General features: G+C 39.1%; 1 protein-coding gene across 5 annotated transcripts in view; it reads left to right on the forward strand.

Annotated features, from left to right (window-relative positions):
- The window catches only part of CAPRIN2 (caprin family member 2), a 34271-nt gene extending 22922 nt beyond the window's left edge, over window positions 1-11349 (forward strand). For 2 of the 5 annotated variants that reach the window (XM_017804932.1, XM_017804936.1), the window contains 7 exons: window positions 895-1005; window positions 1641-1793; window positions 4777-4960; window positions 6584-6769; window positions 8047-8147; window positions 8887-8953; window positions 10436-11349. In XM_017804932.1, the coding sequence (XP_017660421.1) occupies window positions 895-1005; window positions 1641-1793; window positions 4777-4960; window positions 6584-6769; window positions 8047-8147; window positions 8887-8953; window positions 10436-11004 (1371 nt within the window). In that variant the 3' untranslated portion in view covers window positions 11005-11349. The remainder of the gene's footprint in view (window positions 1-894; window positions 1006-1640; window positions 1794-4776; window positions 4961-6583; window positions 6770-8046; window positions 8148-8886; window positions 8954-10435) is intronic. The other 3 variants (XM_017804934.1, XM_017804933.1, XM_017804935.1) reach the window with 3 other exon arrangements.
- The last annotated feature ends 4647 nt before the right edge of the window (window positions 11350-15996 follow it).

Raw genomic sequence — 15996 nt, forward strand, 5'->3', positions numbered from 1 at the left:
CCATGACCTCAAACCTTGCTTTCTTAACTGTATTTATGTGCAGTTAAGTCTTCAAATAGCATTCAAATATTGCTTAGAGCTGAAAAGCATTTCCATTTATGCAGATCACTGTCTTAAAAATCTCTTGTGAAGTGTGTTGCTGTGTTGAGAATAATATGCTTGACAGGGATATTATATTTTCTTCCAAACTTTGGAATTAGGGTTGCTTACACCCAGCATATCTGTAGTCCCTTTGGTTTGAAGTCCAGTATCTGTCTTTTTCCAGTCCTGCTTCTCATGGGAAGCAATGGGTAAGTTTTGTTTGGTCCCAGCACAACCAGGGAATACACTCCATGGTGAGAGTGCTCTCTCCTGGTGTGCAAGTGCATCCCAGTGCTGTCTGAGGCACCTGTGATGTGTGTACGTGGTGAGCACAGGATTGGTAGTCATTAGCCTTAGGCTCTGCATTTAAGTATTAAGCAACTCCTAAACTTAGCATTACAAGTGTGAGCTAACTATAGAACACGCAGGCTTTGCAAAAGCAAACCAAAGCTTGGCTCTGAAGCTTTGTTCAGTAGAGCTCACTAGAAGCTTAACATAAGACATGTCTTTCCATATAATTCAATGAGACAGGTGTGTGTCACAGACTTCACTGTAAGTAACTGCTTGAAGCAATCTACAGTTCTTAAAATTATCTGAGTTTGTTCAACCAGTTGCGTAAGCAGGTTAATCTAAGTCTGAATCTCTAAAGCCAATTACTTGAAGCTTTTGGTTAAGATGACTATTTAGTACTTTGGCTTTGGACTTAATGTTTGTCCTGGTCTTTCAAAATCCATTTGTTTCAGCTTATGCACTGGTGTTTCGTAGCTCTACCAGAACTCTTTAGTACTACTTGTAACAGCAGGTTTCTTCTAGGCACCAACATCCCTTTCTCAAGAGGCTGAGAAATACACTTCCCAACCATTGTATCAGACAAGTTCACGTATTTCTGAACCACTGATACCTAAAAAGATTGAAATTGCCCAGGTGAGCAATCACAAATACAGGTAAAGTAAACCTATTAGTTGCTGAAATGTAAGGCTCTGGACATGTTCCTTTTGACTTCTGATTCCTGTAAATATTTGTATTCTAAATCAACACTTGACTTTGCCATGGGCACAGATGAGATCTAATGCTGGTTAATACTTTGTCTGGACAACTCAGCATTGTTTCTAATCTGAAACATGATTAAGTGGGGAAGGGGGAAAAATCAACCCCCCTAAACTTTCAAAATTCCTCCAGAAAAGAGAAGCCGCTCTTAATATCAGCCAGAGAATTATCTTTCAGTAAATGGAACAGAAAGCATTCAGTGTTTCCTTACTGGTGGGAAAAATACCTAATGTCTCTTTATTGTGAAATTATTGCAGTGAATGGTATGTATAGTAGCTCATAGGCACATTTCACTTAATCAGCAGAGACTGCAATAGAAGTACTGTTTGCTGAGGATGCACAGCAAGATTTGAAATTGTAAGCAAAAGCTATTTTGTAGCTCTACTATGTCCAAATGTCATCCTGTAGAAACTGCTGACTTCTGTCAGTCTAGGCTTTAGAACAAATTAACTGCTTCTGTTACTGCCTGATAATTATCAAGTGACCTTTCATTACATTTGTTCTTCCCCCAGGCAACTATTCCCCTCCCAAGTGAGCCACAGTCACCATTGCCTACTTCAAGCGCCCCCATGTCATCGGTACCACCAGGGCAAAGCTTTCAGTCTCCTCCTGCAAGCAGCAGTTCTGTCACAATAACAGCAGCTCCCTTTCAGGCTATGCAGACTGTAAGTACACAGCTTGAGGCCACACAAAAATAATTGACAATAACGTTAGTAACTTGAGACTAATGCTGAGGAGCTGGCTCTTCTTGGTATGGTACAGAACTTGATAGATCATTCTGTTTTAACATTGAAAACCTAGGTTAGAACTCTGCTTCTCCAGTGCTTTCAGAACTCAAAACAGATCATCTAAGAACAGAGATCGTAGTTTTGCTCTGTATAGTCCCAAAATCTAATACTGGGATATGTTAGTAGCCTCAAGGAACTAAGAGGGAGAAGTCAGGCCTGGAATGAACAGATTTATAGCTGTGCCCCCAGGTAAGGTTGACTGTACTTAAACTGTTCTTAGGAATAGATTTCAAATAAAGACTACATGAGAGAGAGAGTTGTGAAGTACATAGCTGTTAGGACAAAAAGCTTTCTGAAGCCTGAACTTATCTTGCTGCTTTTTAAACAGTTTCCTTCAGTGGAGTAAAACTCAGTCCTCTGGAATCATAGAAAATGTGTCCTTGATGGAGACTGGTGTTGCTCACTATCCTATCTTGTTAACAAGTAGTTGTGTTAACAATATACATGTGTAGGAAATAGACCCCACACAGTCTGAGTTGTTTACTGCAAATAGAGAACATTAGTAATGGTGTATGGCCTGAAAAAAATACTATCTAATATTGCTACTCTCTGGTAATCTGCAGTGCAGGCTTAGAGGGGGTCCGAGGAAGTCTCTTCATTTAGTTGTTAGTGTTGCCTTCTCTGTACTTGGTCTTATTTACTCCTCTGATACCTTCTTCAGAAGATGTTAACCCTTCATTTAATGATCTTGCTGGAAAGAAAGCTTAGAAAGAGGCCACTCTGATTCTCCAAAGGTGTTTTCTATTTCAACAAAGGTGCCTATGGAGCTCTACAACTTGCTGGACAGTATCTTCTTGTACTGAGACATATGTTGTAGGATTTGGTGGAATACGGTAGCTAATAACTGCTCAAAGCACAGGAATTAATAACTAAAACTTCAGTGACATCCTGATGTGGTCTATGGTAAAATCACTGCATTGACTTTTTCTGCTTGCTGTTCTGTATGTGTAGAAGAGTTTCAAGTAGAACCTAGCTCAGAGGTACAGAATTTTGATACACATTACAAATAGGGCAAGTGGTAGGGAGATGGTACTTTCTGAGCTGGATCTATTTAAATTATGCTAAGGGGATAGGTGGTGATTTTTCCTGAAAGTGGAGAAATAGTAGCATGCTATGGTCAAGAATCTAGAGTCTTTTGGGGACCCAGTCTATAAGATAAGCATCTGTCATGGTATAAATATGGAATGTTGGTCTCAGTCATTCTGATTGTCTGTGTTCGGAGTACTTTGATCATAATGGTACCACTGAAAGTTCACTTGGACTAATGCCATGTTTTTAGATATGTTAAATGTTCAAGATTTCTTTTGGGATTTTTGGGTAAACCTAGCAAACATCTGTCACTAAATTGCAAGGCTGTTCATTCCTCTTGTAGTGGCAGCAGCCTTTAACTTTCCAGTGCAGGGTTTTCTTGTTCCCTACATTGCTTAGATTCTCATTGCTGCCAGGAAAACACAGCCATTGGATTTGAGTAGAGAGTCGGGAGTCAGACAGTTCCTTGCCAGATAGTGGTATCAGTGACAGTAATGCAAGTATCTGATTATGTCCTCAGCTGTCTGAACAATAAGCACAATGGCATCAATAGGAAGCTTAAAGGCAGACCTGACCTGTAGCCCTAATCCTATATTTAAATTCCACCTGTAACTTTCACTGCAGGAAAAAGTAGACCACTTGCTAAAAATACTTCAGGATGTGGGTGTTGACAGCCTGACTGCACAGCATCTTCAAACCTCTTTTAGAAAGTGAACTGCTTTGGATCATTCTTTTTTTACCAGAGGAAATATCAAAAATTAAATAAGAAATCAACAGAGTCTGTTTCATTTTACAGTGGTTCAAAATTTATGCTCAGCACTTCAGTATCATGAGGAGTTTCTGTGCTGACTCCCTCTTAGAGGCAAGACTTAGTTTCTTGACCCTAGAAGTGTGTTCATTTCCTGCTTTAATTATAGAGGCTTCTGAAAATGAAAAGAATTTTCAAGCTGTGAAGCTGTTCTCTGCATCTAGCTGTAGTTTTACCCTGGTCTGTCTTCAAAGAGTTTATAGTCTTGGGAAATAGTCAGATACCACTCTAGATCTAGTATCAGTACTGCTGACAGTTCTTTTTGTGAAATTTAGACCCTTTTTACTTAAAATAGACTTTTTTTTTTTCCTATTTGATGTCGATAGTAGTTGTCACTTTTGGCAGCATCATTTCTGGTAATTTTGTATTACTGGTTGTAAAGCAATACAGTCACTGGAGTGAGTGAACTCTGGTTGATTAGATTAAACTATCAGTAATATCTGCTCATCATTGTACTGCCCAGGCTATAACATTTGACTTACAAGACTGTTACCTAGGTTGTGTTTACTCCTGGGAACTTTTTAAATGAGTAGGAGAGTTGAGGCCCAGTTGACTGAAGGGGCAAAGGCTGTTTAGTATGGTGTTTGATTGGAGAGTAGTATTATATCAGATTCCAAGACATATATGAAGACCTAAATTCTTCTCAAATATATCTCCTCTCACTATAGGCTGTCCCAGCTTCAGGGTGAGCTGTAGGACAGGTGAATGAATTTAACAGGATTTCCCAAAGAAGGAAAATAGCTTATATGGTAACTGTTCAGTTGATTAAGTACTGTAGCTATAGTTAATCAAGCTGTTTATTGGGGAGTAGCTACATAAACAGGTGTGTGTTCCACAAGTTTACTGAGAGGGAAAAGGATGGGTTTATGTACAGTATTTTTGATTATTTCTAAGAAACAGTTGGTGTTCTAGGAAACATATGCTAAAAAGCATATGGATTTGAAGCACAGTGTAGCAGGGTGGTGGCACTAGGCAGAGACTTTAGCTGGTAGTGTTAAACACTTGTCTTCAAATATGTTGTAGGTATTTAAAGTGAATGCACCACTGCCTCCACGTAAGGACCAGGAAATTAAAGAGGATTCTTCGTATTCAGCAGGATATAACCAGAGTTTCTCTACAGCAAGTACACAGACTCCTCCTCAATGCCAGTTGCAATCTTCTCATGTTGCAGAACAAACCTCTCTTTCACAAGAATCTCTGTCTTCAGGTGAGAACTGCACTTGGGTCTGAAATTCAAGTAGACTTTAAATATCTTCAGTGTATAATAGTCTCTTAATTCATTATCATGTGCTGTGAGTTCTGACAGTGAAATTGTTAACAGGTGCTATATGTGTTTAACATGAGGTTTACATCACCTCTAATGTAGTCAATGGTATATAAACTTAATTTCAAAACTGCTAGCAGGATGAAAAGCTGGTTCAAACTTGTTTCTCTACTAGATAAATAGACTGTGTCACCTACATGCCTGAATTTCCCAGTAGGTGAGAAATTCAAGTATGTAGTGATACTTGTCAGTCAAACAATCGCTTTCTTGGAATTTAAGCAATGATGAAATCCTCTTATTTGGAACCATTAATTTGGTCTCTTGTAATAGTGCTGTGCTGGGACTTGCTAAATGCTAAGTAAAAAAGTTGGGCTAAGTTTTCAGTCTGACCTGAGGAATACTGAACTTAGTAAGTGGTCTTGAGCTGTTGTATTCAACACAAACCTGACCTGCTTGACATTCAGATAGTGCACCAGGTGGATTTATGTAGCTGACACTAAATTTGACATGGTACTAGCCCCTAAATGTCCGAAAGAGGTTTCAGGATGAAAGAAAGCAACAGCCAGGGATCTGTGTTCATAAGAGTATCAAACCAAATGACTCAAGGTCATTTAAAACTGCTGTTTTTCTGCCAGAGTGATTTTCACATGACTTAGAGTAGAAACAGACTGATAGTGTGTGAAGTCAGTGAGATACATGAAGATTAAGAACTCAAAGAACAATATAAATACAGAAGTCAGGAAAGCATGTTTAGCTTCAATGTTCCTTCTCATCACTGAAAGTACAGGTGATCAGCTTTCTGTGCATATTTTGATGGGAATCATAATTTTTTGGTTAGCCTTGTGCAGTGGCTCTGCACAGACCTCTCAAAAAGGTTTATACTGTTGCTCTGGATCAGTTTTAAGCTTCTTGGATCGATTTAAAACATGGTCCTGTGGAAATACACTCATAATTGCAAAGTCTGTATCTAAAACTAACCATTCAACCACTCTGAGGGAAAAGCATTCTTGAATATGTGTTGCTTGGGGCTGAACTGCCTAATTAGTGTGGTAGGAATGTCTGTTGAAGAGACTGAACCCAAATATCTGTTTTCCATAGTTATCTTATTACTATCCAGATAAGACTGAGTTTATCTCATCATTCTGAAGGATGTCAATACTGAGGTGACCTAGTTTATCAGATAAACCACTGTGGTCTTGCTAGTAAAACAGTGTTGATTCCAAGTGACAATTCTTAATCAAATGTTACTTGATTTTAATCTAAATTGGGCTTTTTCATGCTGCTAGCAAGCTTGTTCTCACCTATGCAACTGAATATTGCAGTTGTTGAATGCATTAGAGGCTTACATTGACAGCCTGGGCTCTCAGTGGCTTTAAACAAGCATTATACTCTACAAAACTAAGGAAGGGATCCCCACTTATTTCAAGTAATGGAGGGGCAGAAGAACAGAATATTCAGAGCAGCTTAATCAGTCTCTGAACATCCTAATCCTGCCCTTGCTTCTAGGTGTGGTAACTTATTGCAGTTAGAAAAAGCTTTAAATTCATCTGTGCCTTCTGTTTTAAGCAGTGAACTATCAATCTGATGGAGCTGTTCCTGTTAGCAACGGTAGCCTTGCCTTTTATCCAGCACAGGCTAACGTTATTCCCAGACCCCCTCAGCCTTACCTTAACAGTCGTGGGTCTGTCAGAGGATCTGCTAGAGGTGGAAGGTCACTGGCTAATTCATATCGCTCCCCTGGTGGCTACAAAGGTATGTCTGTATTTACTAACACCTTAAAATTTGCTGTACTAACGCTGCAATGTGATTTAACACAACACAGTATTAAATTCAAGCTCTGTATGTGAAACTTCTTAAGACCAGACTTTAAGGGCAATGTGCAAAGAACAGAGTCCTCTTGTAGAATTCAAGGAAGTTCATTCTGATTTGTGGTCCCTGTACTTGAGATTCTCAGGTCAAATGGCAGAGCAATTTCATAGCCTTCTTAATTATGAAGACAGAAACTTTCACTAATAGGTTATTAGATTACCTAATTGTATGGACTCTATTTCATTTACTGTTCTGAACTTCTTACCCACTTCTATTCTTTCTTTTGGCATCTGTCTTGCTGACAGTCTGGGCAGGCATTTTTCTCATCAGATGTCACTTGTAGTATTTGCCCAAACCAAGATAGTCTTTGCTTAGCACTGCTGGCTTTAATATTACCAGCAGAAACCAGGATGGGGGACAGGCTCCCAGTAGTGAAGATCCCTTCCAGATTAGAAACAAACTGAAGAGTTATAAGAGGAGGATTATTTGGTCTCTGCAGACCAGTTGCTCTTTTGCTGCAAGCTGAAGTATTACAGAAAGTTTCAGCTGACTTTCAGCAGATACTAACTTAAGGTTGTTGGTAGCTGTGGTCTGTTCCACTTTCAAGTGGAAGGGTGCTTAGTGTGTGATAGTTCCTTCAGTTATTGGGCTGAGCCTGCTCATACCTGGTAGGAATGTGTACCACATGAATTCTATAGGTCTAATTTAACAGCAGTTAAGGGTTTGGTGGTGTCTAGTATGAGATTGCTTGCAGTCTTCTTTGGTATTTAAATAATAGCTCAAGTTAATACTTTAAAGTAACGAGTTATTAGCTCAAGAAGCAAATTATTGTAGTAGCACCAAAATGTATGACAGTGGTAGTTGTATGTAATAGCAAAAGAAAGTATTTCTTAATTCTCCATTAAATCCTGTTTCTGGATCTAGCAAGCTTTTCAGCTGTTCTGGGAAATCCCAGTAGTATCACAGGCAATTGTTGGGGTCTGTTCATATTTTAAAACATGCAATTTTGATATATCCACAGTGGATAGTTATGAGTAGCTAATGAAATGCTTTTATTAAAGGAGTAGTAAGACTCTGTTCCAAGTTCTGAATTTAAGAATAGCTGTTTTAATGCATAGCTTAATATACATAATTGCCAAAAAAGAGCTCTACTTATATTCTGAACCTGTAGTGTAAACCAAACAATGAATAATATTGAATAATCAATGTTATTTGAACAGGTTTTGATGCTTACAGAGGTTCAGCTTCAATAACTAATGGCAACTATGGCCAGCTTCAGTTCCCTGGTAGAGATTATGCTGGAATGCCATATTCTCAGAGGGTAAGTATTGACTTTGTTTCCAGTAGCCTTCCAGTGTAGAGGAGCTAAGTCTTCTAATATGATAATTTTTCATAATCTTAACAGGTGAACTATTTCTTACAATCTAGAGGTTAGTTTTGTTTCCTAGGCAAAACTCTTTTTTTGGAATGGTAGACAGCAGTTGAATTAAGTCAATTCAGACAGATAACATTTCTGTACAACAGGTTGAATTTTAGTCTGAAAGGAGTCTTTGAAATGCAAACAGATGGTAAATAAGATGTTGTATGAGTCTGTTTTATTATTTTAAAAGTTGGTACACTAAAATGACTTTGTAATGTAAAACAATGAACCCCTAAATGGACTAGCTGAAAATGCAGTTATGCAAAATACCAAATAAGAAGTAAGAAAACAAAGGTTCTTGATGGGAGGAGAGTCTGTGAAGGTCTCTACAGGCTTATGGACTTCTAACAGACTTGAGGTTTGAAGGTTCACTGAGTTTGCTCAGTGAACTCAATTGAGTGCATAGTTCAGAAGGTAACTTGCATTAAACAAGCATCAAAATAGCTCTTTAATTTTATACAAGCTGTTATAGAAGTAAATTTTCCATGGTTAAGGCTGTTTTATCTACACCTTATTTCTAAACTCCATCGCTGCCTATTCTAGAGATTAAATTTGTTGTGCAAAAAAAAAATAAAAAGCATATTTGCCTCACTTGATGTCAGATTTGCTTACAGCCATCTTCCTTATTCTTCTCTTTTAGGATGTTAATTACCAGCAGTGCTATAAACGAGGTGGGATAACTAGTGGTCCTCGAGCAAATTCAAGAGGTAAGGCTGACATCAGGTTCCCAGTGGTACATAGACGTGCTTGGGTGTAGCAGCTGGGGTGTTATGGATAGTGTGAAAAACAGCACACCATCACCAACATAACAGATTGATCTTAGTATGAATTAACTGAGCTAGGTGGAAGCTTGAGTACTGTTCTTAGACAGCATTGCATAGCAGCAGATTTAATTTCACTGTTCTCAGGTTGGAGTCTTCACGTATCAAAGTTCTGACACAATGGTACCCTACTGAACTGCACAAATAAAATTACTAGGAAAACACACATAGGGTGGTTCTCTGTGTTCAGGGAAGAAGCATTTAGCTTTCCCTTAATTGTGTTTTCTCTTGATTCTGGGTAAGATATCAGATCCCAGACACTTTGGAAGAGAACTTTTTCTATGAAAAATAGTGTGTTTGGTAATACAAGCTTATTCTGTACTTCTGTGGTGCAGTATAAAACCTAAAGAAATAAGTAAGACTAGCTGCTTGAAACCAAGCACAAAATAGCATATATTTTGAGAAGTTGTAAACAAGATTATTTAATCCTACTGTATGGGCTGGAAAAAGCTGGACTTCTAGTGCTACGGGTGAGAAGTGAGATGAACAGTAGCTGTAGATCACTACTTCAGAGAATAAAGGGAATTTACACCATATCATGGAAGCTGTTTTAGGAGGAAGCAGGTCATCTCTCAGTTTGAGGGAGGATTCATAGAATATATATCAGAAGAGAACTAAATGAGATGGTGGCTAATTAACAGCTGACAGAAGTACTCATGAGCATTAAGATGTCATAGCAACTTTCCTTAGTTTCACCGATTATCTTTTAAGACGTTGCTTTCCAGTGGAAATAGCAATGGTTTGCAACTTGAGTGTGATTGTTTTAAATTTCTCAGATCTATTAATGGTTTCATTCTAGACCCTTTTAACTTAGATACTGGAAAAGATTAAACACTTTGTTTTGGGAAATGTAGTGCAGAAAACTTTAAGCAACTCTAGTTTGTCAGGCTTAAAATATTCTAGCATCATAAGTTAGGACTAGTAAAGATGCAACTCTAGAAGAATGGTGTTGAGTAACTTGAAGTAAAAATTCAGATCTTGAAGGTGACTAAATGACTACTTGGCTCTAACTTTTGCAATTTTTTTTTGAACTTACATTTTTTTCTCCCCTCAGAAGTTAGCATATGCTTTCTATGCTGATATATGTGAAAAAGTAAAGCTAAAGCTATTGTAATCTACTGCCCTCTCCTACTTAGGAGTATAAGAAGTAACTGCTCATAGCTAAGTTATGTCCCATGTTGCTGAATGCAAGTGTGATGAATGTAAACTAGCTTCAAAGCTCTCTTCTCACTGAAGTCCCTTAACTTGCTGTGCTGAAAGACAAACCTGTTGTGAAGCCTGCGCACTTGGTGCTTAAGATTACGCCTGCAGGCCTAAGTGTATACTTTGGTTTTTGATACTTAACGCTGTGCCAATGATTTTTAACAGCAGGGTGGAGTGACTCCTCTCAGGTGAGCAGTCCAGAACGAGACAATGAAACCTTTAACAGTGGGGACTCTGGGCAGGGAGACTCCCGCAGCATCACCCCTGTGGACATGCCAGTGACGAGCCAAGCTGCCACCATCCTCCCGGTGCACGTCTACCCGCTCCCGCAGCAGATGAGAGTCGCCTTCTCTGCTGCTCGAACATCCAACCTGGCCCCTGGAACTCTAGACCAGCCCATTGTGTTTGACCTGTTGCTGAACAACCTTGGAGAAACTTTTGATATCCAGCTTGGTAGGTTCAACTGTCCGGTGAATGGTACCTATGTCTTCATCTTCCACATGCTGAAACTGGCTGTAAATGTTCCGCTGTACGTGAATCTCATGAAGAACGAAGAGGTCCTCGTGTCAGCGTATGCGAACGACGGGGCTCCTGATCATGAAACAGCAAGTAATCATGCAGTCCTGCAGCTGTTCCAGGGGGATCAGATCTGGCTACGTCTGCACCGGGGAGCCATCTATGGAAGTAGCTGGAAATACTCCACCTTCTCGGGATACCTCCTTTATCAGGACTAAAATCCAGTGCGATGTTTACAAAAGAGCTGCTCCAAACACCTTGGTGGAGGGGGGTGGGACTAGCTTTGCACTTACTACTGACTTTATAGAGGATATGTGGTTCCATTATTGGGGGGAAATGATGGTCCTGTTGTGCAAGGTGAAATCATGGAGTTGGGGTACTGAATCAGCACTAATTTGGCACTTTATCAGTTGTGATGTAGCCTTGCTAATAAAGCTGTGAATGTATATTGTTTGCACTTACCCTAAACTGTATTAATGTCCAGCTTACTACACTATTGATTGCCTCAAGTATGGGCTATTCACAATGCCTTGTTGTGCCTCAATAAAACAAGTTAATATGCATTTTAGTATTAATCTTGCTCGTGGTTTCAATTTTAAAATATATCACTGAGCTTATACCTGATGTGGGAGATACATGAATATTATTGCATAGAACTGATCTTCAAGTTTCAGTTATTCAGGGTAATCTGTGTTTAACTGGGATTACTGGATTATTTAGTTCCTGCTTGATGTCCTCATCAAGTGTTCCCTTGATCAAAATGAATTCAAGACTTAATTATATACCTTCTTTCTTTTTAACTGAAAGGCCAAGAAATGAGAAGTGAAATGCTACATACTTAATTAGGACTACTTATTCCATATACATATCCTGTCCAAATCGAACATTGTCATAGCATCAGTCCTTCAGTAGTGATGCAGTTGAAATTCTTAAACCTCAAAATACTCACTGAAGGGCTAGCTCACAGTGTTATTCAGTTCCAAGATACTTTAAAGTTAAAATTCACCCTTCTGAAGCATAAATGTGTATTGCTTCCCTCACCCTCGAGACTTGAATCAGATTGTAATGCAAGTTATCTCCTCATTAGAGAAGGCTGCTGAGGAACTTTGTATTTAAAACGTGCTGCTTGCAATTTAAATCAAACCTGAACACAAGTGCTAGGAAGCATTTCTGAAACTCCTTTCTTGCAGCTATTGGGTGGTTTGACCAGCCTTCAGCACTCCCTTGTGGCCTGAGGATTGAAAAGACATGAGGTATGTCCTTGTCTGAGCTGCAGTGTGTGTCAAATACTATAAATAATTCTGATGTTTAAAATGGTAATATGAACTAGTAAGAAGGTAGGTCACTGTCTCTTCCTCCTTTGAAAAGCTTCAGTAGATTGTTTTAGCAGTAAGAAGCACTTTATCTGAGGGTACTAAGGTAGCCAGTGCACAAGCCTGACTGGTATATCTAAGGCTGAACTAGAACTATACAAAGTAAAGGCATCTTAGCTATCTGCTTATTTAAATAAAAGTAAACCCCTGAATTTAATAAGTTTCAGACCTGATATAAAGCTGCTGTTTCCAGGTAACTGGTTTCACAACTTCAACTTTAAACATTTTGCCCTTGCTACCATGCAGGTGCCAAAACAAGTCTGGCATGACTTCTGACATAAAGTCACTGACATAAAGATCCTGATTTTGTTCCAAGCTCAGATTTGGTTTTCATACAGACTTTTTTAAATGGTGACCATACTTCAGGTCTTGGTTTAATTCCTTTGGCAAATTTTGAGTTGAGATATTTAGGTAGGATAAGCTTTAGGGAATTTAATTTTTAGCACTACAAAAACGTCAAGCCGTAACTATTGTACACTATGCCTTTATTTTGTGTTTTTAAACACATTAGTTCTGACTTTAGCCAGTGAAGAGCCTTATTTCTAGAGCAGTCAAAACAGAGTAAGTGGCAGCTTAATTAGCACTTTTTCCTCAGAATGTGAACTCTCCTTGTAAATTGATTGAGAAATATGGTAGGCAGGCAGAAGTGGTAAGATAACTTTCAGCTTGCAATAGCTTTGCAGCTGTGGCCAGACAGACTTCCATTGCTTTTTTTTCACAGACCTACAACAAGCTTTATTTTTTTATTTTTTTTTAGACATGTGGGGCATTGAGTCACCCTTCTCCCAGGCTGTCTCTGATGGGACTGGTAAATAAGTGAGCCCTACTGTGTGTACAGCAGGGTATCTCTTGCACTTCAAACTGCTTTAATGTCAGTGCACAACTGCTTGGTGGACCCACGTTACCATTTGTTTGAGACTAATCTTATATCTCACTGGTAGTTCTAGCAAAGTGTATCTTTACCTAGCGTGTCTTTAAGGTATCAGAGATAAACATCTTACTTTCAGAACTGGTTGTCCATTTGTATAATACGGATTTTCAAATCCCTAACTAAAAAGAGTACAACCAGAATTGTGTGGATATGATGAATCTAATAACTGTACTATTCCTTGATAGCGAACTTGACTGTAAGTCACAGCTTCTCAAAAACACAAAGCTTTTTAGGCCTTATCGGCCTGAATTAGAATAAACCCTACAGTAGCAGCTACTTTAAAGTAAAATATCTTGTTTTCTCCTGGTATTTTTTTATTTAACAAAATACAAAACTTGGACAATTCTCTTCCCTTAGAATAACTAAAAATATGATTAATTTTATGCTATGGGTTATAGTACCTTTTCATCTACAGCTCTTGGTTTTCACTGTTTCTAGTCAGCTGTGAACACAGCCTTTGCCAACCTCTGCTACAAAAAGGAGCATAAGCACAACTGAACAGGTGCTATCATAAAGAAGCTTTCAGAGCAGAAGCAACTCAAAAGGCTGTTACCGAACCTCAAACACAGCTAAGGCTGTGTTTAAAAAAAATACTGCAGAAGACCAAGCAAAGCACCTTTTTTCTGTACCAATAGCTGGCCAAAGTCCAAGGGCAGAAAACTTGTTATTCTAGTCTCCAAAACATCTAAAAATGTGACCTAGGGTATTGATAACTCATCCTTTATGCTTCTAGATGAATACTTTTTGAAATCTTCTCAAAGTATTTCAGAAGATTTCAGTGCATTTACTGACACAGTTTTAGTCTACCTCAGAATGTCCAGACGAATGGCCTAGTTCTTTATTCTGCTTCTGGGCAAACCGTTTAATAGGTGAGTTTCACAACTTGAAAATACTTGAGGTAACACTGCATAGACTTGATGTAAATACTGTCTGACAGCACCTTTTTCCTCAGTAATTGTTAAATGGAGTTGCTTGAACTGTTGCATTAGGAAAAATGCCCCAACTGTATAAGAATGATAGTCAGGTCTAATTAAAACATACAAAGGGGCATCACAGTTCTGCTAATTTCTTTCTGCTGTCTTGCTTTGTAAATCAGATACCACGTAAATTCTCTCCAGTTTAGTTCTCTTGTGTGTCCTGCTAAAGATAAACTGTAAGGGTAAGGAACTAACACTATATTTTGATTTGGAATGAGTGAATTTCCATGTTTCCTTCTCCTGAGGTCAGTGAAATATCGGAATTACCCTGAAATGGGTGGGTGTAATGGTTTTGGCTGGGAGAGAGTTAATTTTGTTCAGAGTAACTGGTATGGGGCTCTGTTTTGGATTTGTGACCAAAGCACCATTGATAACACAGCAATGTTTTGGTTACTGCTGAGCAGTGCTAGCACAGTGTCAAGGCCTTCTCTGCCTCTCATACCACCCCACCAGCAACTAGGCTGTGGGTGCACAAGGAGCTGGGAAGGAATACAACTGGGACAGCTGATCCCAATTAACAGAGAAGATGCCCCAGACTCTATGATGTTGCTCTCAGCAATACAAGCTGGGGGAAGAAGGAGAAGGGGACATTCAAGTTGTGGTGTCTGACATCTGAAGTCACCATTACACACGATGGAACCCTGCTTTCCTGGAAATGGTTGAACACCTGTCTGCCCATTGGAAGTGGTAAATGAATTCCTTATTTTGCTTTGCTTGAGCATGGCTTTTGCTTTACCTGTAAAACTCTTCTTATCTGAACCTACAAGTTTTCTCACTTTTGCCTTTCCAGTTCTCTCCCTCATCCCCCTGCCAGGGGTGTGAGCAAGCGGTTGTGTGGGGCTGAGCTGCCTGGTTGTGGGGTTAAACCATAACAGGTTTCCTTCTTAGAGTTTTCAAAGCACTAGGGTACCAGTACTTCTGTGATTTTTTTTTTTTTTTTTTTTCCCCCAGGCTATGGAAGTGAGGGGACATCACCAATAACCTCCCAGAATTGCCATGGCTGACTGCCTGCAGCTAGGGAAACCTCCATCCTGCAGGCTGCAGTGGTGGTGCAGGGAATGTCACTGCTCTGTTGTACTGGTTCAGTTTATGCACCTTCTCCTCCCTGACCGATTTGTTATCTACAGCTGCTCCAATGAAACAGTCAGTGGGGGTGATTGCTTTGGAATTTTAACTCTGATCAAAGGCTTGTATCTGGAGGACTGGAATACATTTATCTGCTGCAGATCATCCTCGCTAATTCTTTATCAAATCTATACATGTCTTTTGAGAAAATTGCTTGAGTTTTGTGGAGGATATGAAAAGTCTGTTGTGTATTATAATTGGAAAGATACAGTACCATAACCAGATAAAAATGAGTTAACTCCAGTTAAGCACTTGTTCACAAGTCCTTGATCAACTTAATTTTGTGTCTTGTCTCCCAACTATAGACAATCCTGTTAAAAATGAAAAAACTTATAAATTTGTATCTGTGGACTGAACATATCCAGGTGGTGTGGTACTTGAAAAATAATATGGTGAAGTACTAACCTAGCTGGATAGGTATGAACCTATCAGTTCATACATCTTTTGGACCTTAGATGACTAAGGTTTGAGATGTGGCTGGTATGGATCAAAGGCTTTATGCTAAGTACAGATCTAGTCACTTTGTCATTAGTTTACTGCAATGAGGTAAACCCTGTACTGAAAACAGAGGATCACTTTTAGCCTGTAGCACATCACACAAAGATCATTTTCTTTCCATGAGTGTCTGCTAATAACTACAACTTAGAACCAGATGCTGTCGTAGAGGAACTTGGTTGGCACGATAAGGGAGCTGTTGTTCTATGCCAGCAGAAAGTGTTACACATCGTGTTCAGCCGAGACTCCACACGCATTTCTAAACCACCAAAAGTCAAAAGACTAATTCGAAGTAACCTGCAATATGTA

Source organism: Lepidothrix coronata, unplaced genomic scaffold (genome assembly GCF_001604755.1).
Source record: "Lepidothrix coronata isolate B3197 unplaced genomic scaffold, Lepidothrix_coronata-1.0 Scaffold10, whole genome shotgun sequence".
Classification (NCBI taxonomy): Eukaryota; Metazoa; Chordata; class Aves; order Passeriformes; family Pipridae; genus Lepidothrix; species Lepidothrix coronata.